The 8,806-nt window shown below is 62.2% G+C and overlaps 2 protein-coding genes across 4 annotated transcripts in view; one reads left to right on the forward strand and one right to left on the reverse strand.

Moving 5' to 3' along the window:
- Positions 1-629: 629 nt before the first annotated feature.
- On the forward strand, positions 630-1,622 carry NPBWR2 (neuropeptides B and W receptor 2). Its single transcript, XM_024750161.1, is given in 4 exon segments — positions 630-898; positions 900-1,046; positions 1,048-1,320; positions 1,322-1,622. Coding segments are annotated over 4 exon segments (990 nt in total).
- Positions 1,623-5,302: 3,680 nt separating this feature from the next.
- Positions 5,303-8,806, reverse strand: part of OPRL1 (opioid related nociceptin receptor 1) — a 17,176-nt gene continuing 13,672 nt past the window's right edge. For 2 of the 3 annotated variants that reach the window (XM_024750257.1, XM_024750256.1), the window contains 2 exons: positions 7,428-7,783; positions 5,305-7,321 (listed from right to left, as the gene is read on the reverse strand). In XM_024750257.1, the coding sequence (XP_024606025.1) occupies positions 6,798-7,321; positions 7,428-7,773 (870 nt within the window). In that variant the 5' untranslated portion in view covers positions 7,774-7,783 and the 3' untranslated portion in view covers positions 5,305-6,797. Of the gene's footprint in view, positions 7,322-7,427; positions 7,784-8,806 lie in introns of all 3 variants that reach the window. The other variant, XM_024750258.1, reaches the window with a different exon arrangement.

Genomic DNA, 8,806 nt, shown 5'->3' on the forward strand with positions numbered 1-8,806 from the left:
GTCTGAGCTGGCCACCACCACATGTCACCCAGGCCACCAACTTCTGGCCATGTGTCTCCAGATAGGTCAGTGAGGAAAAGTGCTGGTGGCCACACGCAGAGGGTCTGCAGCGTGACTGGGAGGGCACTGCTCCAGGCCTCCCGATTCCAAGGGGGCCAGGAGTATGATGGGAGGTGCATTTTCAAAGGGACTGTCTTGACTTATATAGCTTGTGCTTTGGGGTGTGGCCGGGGCTAGGGGCGGGGCAGGGGGGGGCAGATCCAAGCCCTCCCTTCCCAGAAGGGTGGTTGGCAGCTGCTCTCTGCAAGAGGAGGGGGCCTTGGGGGAGGAACCCAACCAGCTTTAAGTGCTGCCCAGGAGGAGGTGCCCATGCACTCTGCCAGGCTCTTTCTTGCCACTGGAAAGGGGTGGATGGAGAGAGACGCCATGAATCCTTGACCCCGGCAAAGTGGCCACAACTTCTGCCAGAGAACTTGAGGCAGCTCCCGTTCTAAGCTGACAGCCAGGTCCCAGAGTTTCCGGTCGTTTCTTTCTCAGAATCCAGCCCAAGGAGGCCCCTGCCCAGATTCCCAGCTCGGAAGCACCTCCCACCTGCCCAGGGCAGAAACCATTATCGGTCCTGCCTCACAATGGAGGCCACGGGGCCGGAGAGCCCGGACAGCCGAGGCTTCCCCTTGCCAGGCACAACAGGCGCCGGCCTCTCTTGGGACAACGGCACCAGACACAGCGTCACACTCCCTGAGCCGCTGCCGGCTCTTCACGTGTTCCTGCCGGTGGCGTACGCTGCTATCTGCGCCGTGCGGCTAACGGGCAACGCGGCCACCATCTGTGTGATCCTGAGAGCGCCCAGGATGAAGACGGTGACCCACGCGTTCACCCTGAACCTGGCCATCGCGACGACTCTTCACACCGGTGCCGCCCACCAACATCGCCGAGCACGTGCTGCAGCGCTGGCCCTTTGGGGAGCTGCTCTGCGAGCTGGTGCTGGCCACCGACCGCTGCAACATCTTCTCCAGCGTCTACTTCCCGGCCGCTGTGAGCACGGACCTACCTGGTGGTGCCGGCCGCGGTGCGGCCCCGCCGCACGCCCCGGCACACTGTCCACGGGGCTAAGATCCCCAGCCTGTGCGCCTGGCTGGGTGTCACTGTCGCGATGCTGCCCTTCTTCACCTTCGCCGGAGTCTACAGCAATGAGCTACAGGTCACAAGCTCCGGGCTGAGCTGCCCACGGCCTGAGCGGGCCTGGTTCCAGGCAATCAGCATCTACACACCGGTGCTGGGCTTGGCGGTGCCCACGGGCACCCTCGATGCTCTCTACGTGGAGGCTGCAGGCCCTGCGGCTCCACTCTGGAGCCAAGGCTCTGGACAAGGCCAAGCGGAAGGTGAGTCTCCAGGTCCTGGCTGTGCTGGCCGTGGGCCTGCTCTGCTGGACGCCCTTCCACCTAGCCTCAGTCGTGGCCCTGACCACAGACCTGCCCCAGACGCCACTGGTCATCATCATCTCCTATGTCGTCACCAGCCTCGGCTACACCAGCTCCCGCCTCGACCCCTTCCTCTAGGCCTTCCCGGACCACAGCTTCTGGAAGAGCCTCTGCCCCACGTCCCAGTGCCCGGAGGCATAAGCACCCCCCCCTCGTGGCCCACGCAACCGTAGAAAAGCTCTGCTCCTTTAGAGCGACACCCCACTTGTTCACATCCCATCACTATTTTCTCCAGACAGAAAGAGGAAGACCCACGAGGGCTGGCCACGAAGCCCGCAGAGGTGGCCATGGACCCAGCCCTGTCTCTGCCTCCTAGACAGCCCTTGGGTGGCCAGCTGCAGGGATTCGGGTCCCGCCGACCCAGGCAGATGGTCCTGGCACAACAGACATCCTGGGGGGCACCTGGGGCAACAGAGCCAGGTGTTGCTGTAAAAGCCAAAGGCGCACATCAAAGGAGGCCATGAAGCACACTCTCACAGCCCAAAACTCAGGTGACATTTCACCAGGAGGCCTGCGCCCGTGTCCCCTCCTGGCTCCCTCAGCAGGGCTCAGGCTCCCTTGAGCACCCCATGCCCCTTGTGCCCTTCATGCCGATGCCTGTGGTCCCCTCCCATGTCCTGCTATAGGACCCAGGGCGCTTCTGCCAGGACCTCTGGAGGGGGCACCTGTCACTTAGACAGGCTGGCACCTGGACCCCTTCCCCCCTGAGGTGTGGCCTGGGGCCTAGACTCTGCCAGCAGGGGCTCCACCTGGGGGTGGGGTGGGAACACTAAGGGGCTGGCTGCTCAGAGACCATTTCTGCCACAAGTCCCTGAAGACAGCTTTGGTGGGCCTCGGCCAGGCTCCGCACTCTTGGCCCCATGGCTCCCAGCTGCTTCCAGGCCTGGAGCTCCAGCCTTGCCGTTCCGTAAGTCACCTGCCCGGCACCCAATAACCCTGCGAGGCTTATGGGGCCCCAGGTTGGTTTTAGTCCTTGTGACACGGCTCTAGTCAGTCTGTCCCGCCGGCAAGCAGGACACACCTTTCGCCACCCGGTGAGGTGGCCCCCAGGCTGCATGGCCGCCTCCCCCCCCACCCGGTCACGTGGAAGAGCTCGGACCCACGCCCCTCTCCCCTTCCCTCTCTCAGCCTGAAACAACTCAGAGGCTACCTCCGTCCTGTTATCTTTCTGACCACACGGTATTCGTAAGCTATTACTGTATAAAACACTCCCCCAAAATTAGCAGCTCAGAACAACATTTACTAGCTCACAACTCTTGTGGGTCAGGAACCTTCCAGCAGCTCTCAGCTGGCTCCAGCTCAGGGTCTCTCATGACATTTCAGGCAGGACTTCAGCCGAGGTCCCGATCACCTCAAGGCCACACTGGGGCTGGAGGAGCTGCTTCCCCTCGTGGCCACTGGCCGGAGGCCTCGGTTCCTGGCCCTGCGGGCTGTCCACAGGCTGCTTGGGCATCCTCCAGGGGGTGGCAGCGAGCCCACAGGGCAGCATCCGAGAGAGCCAGGCGGAAACGCCCACACCTTTAAGGCCTGTCTAGGAAGCCATTCTGCCACTTTCTGTTCCTTAGAAACGAGTCCCCAAGTCCCACCCACACTCAGGGGCTGTGGCCACTTCTCAAACCGCCACTAGCACCCAGCCTCTCCCACGAAGAACTAGCTGTTCCCGATCCGCTCTCTCACTGTGTTGCAGTCACACCTCTCCAAGCAGCAGCCGTGATTACCTCGTCAGCGTTCATCCTGCTCCCTGCGAGCTCCTCGAGAGAAGAAGTTGCGGCTCCTACACCCCAGCTAAGACCCCAGCTGGGCCGAAGCGAGGCGTGAGTGCGCGTGGCGTGAGTGCGCGTGGCGTGAGTGCGGAGCAGCAGGGGCGGGGCTGTGTCAGCCGGAAGCCCACGGGAACGCCGAGCCGAGCAAGGGTCTCCCACCCCGTCCCCAGCAGAACATCTCCCTAGCACAGGAGGTGCCCACCAAGCCTCCTCAACGGACCCCACACTTTTTATTCCCTGGGGTGGCCCCCGCCCCACACACAGCCCAGCAACGGGAGCCACCGTCTGGCACTGGGAACTCCATGGTGGGGACCGAGGAGGGGCAGGCCCAGCCAGGCGGTCCACATCCGATGGGAGGGAGGGTCTTCACGCAGGGCCCGCGACACACCAAGGGTGGGGGAGACGTGGGCCAGCCAAGGTTGGGGGGAGAGGAGAGCCCTCACCGGGATCCCGCCCGAGTGAGTTGTGGACCCCGGGGAAAATGCCGCCCCCTCCACCGTGACTCCGGAGATGGACTGGGGAACGGGGAGGGAGTGTCCCCATGCCCTGGGCTCCTGGGCCCAGAGAGAACTGGCCCTCTCCTTCCACTCCCCAAATCCCCTCGCCGTGGCCCGGACCCCGGCCCCGCACCACCCGGCGCGACCCCTGGGCGCAGTCTCCCGCGGGCCACAGCGCCCCTGGTGGGCAAAGTCCAGAGCGCCAGGTGAGCCCGCAGCTTCCCCGGTCCAGCCGATCCGCTGACCCCTCCCCCGCCCGGCCTTCCCCCACTACCCCGTGAGGAAGGTTCGGCGTCCCTTCTGCGCAGGCGGGGAAACCAAGGCTCAGCGACGCCGGGAGACTTGACCGAGCCCAGCTGGTGGGGGTTGGGCGGGGGCGGGGATTGGGGCAAGGAAAGGGGCAGGGGGCGAGGTGGCGATGCAGGCTGGAGGCCGGGTCGGAGCGGTGGGGCGTGGAGGTGGGGGGCGGGGTCGGAGGTGGGAGCCGAGGAGAGGTCTGGGTGCAGGTGGAGAGGACGAGCCGTGGTCCCGCTTCCGAGGTCCCGCGGGCTGCTGGCCGGCCCCTCAGCCCTGCCTGGACGGGGACGAGCGCAGACGCTGGCTGTGGGTTCGGCCTGGTTGGCAGCCCGGAGGCCACCCTAAGCCGCCTCCTCCGCCAGGACCCCGCTGCCTCCTGAGCGCCCCCCGTGCTAACTGCCACTGACCGTCTTGCACAGGGCGTTCCCAGATGGCCAGAAGCCCAGGAGGACGTCTGTGCCCTGGAAGGGCAGTGTCGGCAGCACCAAAGTGTCCGCCGGGGCCAAGCTACAGATGTAAATGTCGGCTGTCTTCATCCTGGTGTGTCTGCAGAGGACGGGGAGGAAGAGGCTTCGTTTGGCCACCTTGGCAGACCTGGCAGCGAAGGGCAAGGGGCCATCACAGGGGGCACCCTAAACTTTCCCTTGATGCTAAATTTTTGTGTTAACAGCAATTTGCTTGTCATTAAAACTTATATAAACCCGGACATTGGCCCCTCTGCCTGTGCCCAAGCACCGCAACCGAGCTGGCCCTGGATGCCCCTGCGAAGCCCCTCTCTCTGACAGGGTTGTCTGCCCGACAGTCAGCCTGGGTAGAACCGGGCCCACGCAGGAGCCAGGAGGATATCAGAATCTCAGGGCCGCCAAAGGAAGCAGTTCTATGCATCTGTCATCAAACTCCCTTGGATCCGCCCAAGGAACAAGAAAGGAGCTAGAGCGGGCGGAGGTGGGAGTGAGGAGAACCCATAGCCCACTGTGGGGAAGCACCCACCCACTGGATCCACAGGAACCTCTGGCTACAGGGGTGGGGAGTGCAGCGTTTGATTGTTTGGGGAGAAACTTTGTGCTGAAGCAAAGAAGACAGGCCCCCGGCACGTCATGAACTAGTCGACCCCTTCCCAAAGTGGGACAGTCTGCCAAGCACAGAGCCAGGTGGAGAGCACAGAGCAGGTTGGAGGACGAATCTACTTACACCCCATGTGCTAATCCCAGAGAATTTACCCCAATGGCCCCCCAAAGAGTCAGAAACACCTGTTGCAAGCAGAGCGCCCTGACCAGCGTGCAGGGGGTTATTCTGACCCTCCGTCACGGCCCCTGGAGACAGTTCAGGGCTGGTTACGTGCAGGGGAAATCACACAGTCCACACGCATAGATACGTGGAGACACATGTTACACCAGCACAAATGCACATGTCTTTCAGCCTTGGCACAAAAATGCTGCAGCCATAGTGGCTCTGGTCCTCAGAGCCTCCCGCTGCTGGCAGCACGGACAGAGCCCCGTCCTCCCCAAGAACGACCCCACATGGCCGGGGTCCCCAAAGCAGGAGAGGCCAGTCCAGAGTCAGCACCTCCTCCTCTTTCCAGGTGCCTCCGCTCACCCGGCCAGGTCTGCAGCTCAGCCAGCAGGTAGAGGCAGCTCTCCCACTGCAGATGTCTCAGCAGCTTGTCTGCAGGGAGAACGCTTGCCAAGTCACCGAGCTGCAGCCTCCATCTGCAAACTGGGAGGGTACTTCTCTGGGTGGTCACAGCGGGCAGGGTCCCCACGGCTCAGATGGTCCTTGCAGCCTCCCTCAAGCAGGTCTGCCAGCCCCAGCTCTCCTTCCAACTCTGCATACGAAGCCGCCTCTGACTGGGAAGCTCAGGCTTCCCCCACAGATAACTGGAGGCTTGTAAATGAAGTAGGGCGTCAGTCACTGGGGGTGCAGGGCAGAACCTGTCCCAACTGGCATCCTTCCAAGGCCACCAGGACCCAAGCAGGACACAGGTTCCTGACAGCTGCACAGCCGCTGACCTCTGATGGAGTCTGAAAGGAGGGCTTTGAGGGACAGCCCGAGGGGGGCCCAGGCAACCCAGACAGAGAACCACAGAGCCCTCCCCACCCCACAGCTGAGACCAGGCACATGGGGCTGCTTCACAAATGACAGCGTGGCCTGCGGCGGTCCTCCTGACCACCTCGCAAACCTGAACGGCCATGTCTGCGGCGCAACAGTTCATGTGTCCTGGAGGGAACAGGCTTGCTGAGAAGCCTCCTAGAGGAGTTCCACTCTCAGGGCGAGTCCCACTGCCCAGGGATGCCCACTGGACTCTCCAGGCAGCGCCTGGCCCATCCAGCTGCCCAGAGGAGACACTGCAAGGGTCCATGCAGACAGCACACAGCACGAGGGGCACGTGGGAAGGCTGTACAGCCGCTGTCACGCTTCCGGCTGTGTGCCTACCCGGAGAGGGATGCAGCAGGGGAGAGGCCAGAACGGTCCATGAAGCTTGGCAGTGCCGGGGTGGCTCTGGCCGGGCATGCTCAGCAGTGAGTCCTTGCACCCCCTCCCCGCCCTCCACTAGGAGGGCGGCTTTAGTATGACCAGGGCCTCGAGGGCAGCCCTAATGCTCTGACCCGTCCCATGATGTCACCAGACCCTCCGAGGCCACTGAGGCTGGTGACGCGCAGCTGCACGTCAGCCTAGAGAGCGGTGACCTGGGTGAGCTCCGTGTTGGGTGTGGATGGGCTCTGCGGGCTGACGGGCACCATGGGCAGGTCCACGCCTAGTCATGCCGGCCGTGGCACCACCTCAGAGGTCTTGCGGGCATGAGCCACATCCTTGGCGATGCTGCGCACGCGGTCTGACACCTGCATCTCCCGGCGCAGGGTGGGCGCGCAGCAGAACTTGCGGAAGCAGGCCTTGAAGTTCTCGTCCAGGAAGGCGTAGAGGATGGGGTTGAGGCAGCTGTTGACATAGCCGAGGGCCGTGCAGAAACGTAGGATGGCCACCACGGTCTCACTGCCTGGCTGCACGCCCAGCCCTTGGACCAGCACAAAGACCTGGACGGGCGTCCAGCAGCCCACGAACACAGCCACCACCACCAGCACCAGCCGCGTGATGCGCCGCAGGTTCCGGTCCTTCTCACGGGAGCCTGAGAGCAGGCGGACGCCTCGCAGCCGCCGGATCATCAGGCTGTAGCAGACGGAGATGATGAGTACAGGCATGACGAAGGAGAAGAGGAAGATGCAGATGGCAAACACGGGGCCCCAGTAGTCCTGCGGGGTGGGGATCTCCACCAGACACTCAATCTCTGCAAGGAGAGAAGCAGGGTCAGGGCAGGTGGGCAGGTGGGCAGGGAGAGAGCCACCCAGAGCCAGGGCAGCGTGGCACTGGGGAGGAGGGTCCCCCGCACTGACCTTCATCCTCAACCTGTGCTGAGCCCATGATGGCAACGGGAACGCCGACAACGGAGGCCAGGGCCCAGATGGCCACATTGACAGCCTGCGCCTTGCTGGATGTCCGGACGTCAAGGGCACGGATGGGGTGGCAGATGGCTATGTAGCGGTCCACGCTCATGGCAGTCAGCGTGAAGGTGCTGGTGAACATGTTGTAATAGTCAATGGCGATGACCGTCTTGCACAGGGCATTCCCAAATGGCCAGAAGCCCAGGAGGACATCTGTGCCCTGGAAGGGCAGGGTCAGCAGCACCAGAGTGTCCGCCAGGGCCAAGTTAAAGATGTAAATGTTGGTAGCTGTCTTCATCTTGGTGTGTCTGCAGAGAGGACAGGGAGGAAGAGGCTTCATTTGGCCACCTTGGCAGACCTGGCAGCGAAGGGCAAGGGGCCCTTCCTCTTGGCCATCAGAGGGGGCACCCACTCTGCCCCCTGCTAAAATGTAGGTTCATGGGCCCAGCCCAATGCCATGGAGCCTGAAGGCAAGTATTTTAACAAATTCTTCAAGTACTTACAGCACACAAAAAATGGTTCGCAGCCTAAAGACTTGCCTGCCTTGGAAAAGATGGGTGTGGGGTGGGGGGAGCAGAGTGTCTGCCTGACCCTGCGTGAGAGCAGAAACAGGACTCATAAGACAAAGAACCTGTCCTCCTCCCTTTCAAGTCTCCCCCAAGACCCTTCTTGGACCAAAATGTTGGCCCTTCCACCACCAGAGGTTTCCAGGGCTCCAGAATCTGGAAGAGCACACCAAACCAGGCCTCACTGTTGCCTAGCAACCGAAACAGGAAATGGTGGCAGGGATGGGACAGATGTTAACGGGGTCTGATTGTATGCAAGAACCTGGCATGGGTCTGGAGAAATTGTGGGTGCTTAATAACTACCTGCTAAATGAATTAATAGTTGTTATAATGGTGGCGGTGGTGGTGGTGGTGATGGTGGTAATTATGGTGGCGGTGGTGGTGGTGGAGATGGTGCTAGCAACAGTGGTGGTGATGGTGGTGGTGATGATGGTGGTGGTGGTGGTGGTGATGGTGGTGGTGGTGATGGTGGTCGTGGTGGTGATGGTGGTGATGGTGCTGTTGGTGGTGGTGGTGGTGGTGGTGGTGATGGTGATGGTGGTGATGGTGGTGGTGGTGGTAATTGTGGTGGTGGTGGTGGTGGTGGAGATGGTGCTAGCAACAGTGGTGGTGATGGTGGTGACAGCGATGGTGCTGGTGATGGTGATGATGATGGTGGTGATGGTGCTGTTGATGGTGATGGTGGTGGTGGTGCTGATGGTGATGGTGGTGATGGTGGTGGTGGTGGTGATGGTGGTGGTGGTGGTGGTGGTGGTGGTGGTGGTG

The sequence above is a fragment of the Neophocaena asiaeorientalis genome, unplaced genomic scaffold, assembly GCF_003031525.2.
Source record: "Neophocaena asiaeorientalis asiaeorientalis breed wild unplaced genomic scaffold, Neophocaena_asiaeorientalis_V1.1 scaffold606, whole genome shotgun sequence".
NCBI lineage: Eukaryota > Metazoa > Chordata > Mammalia > Artiodactyla > Phocoenidae > Neophocaena > Neophocaena asiaeorientalis.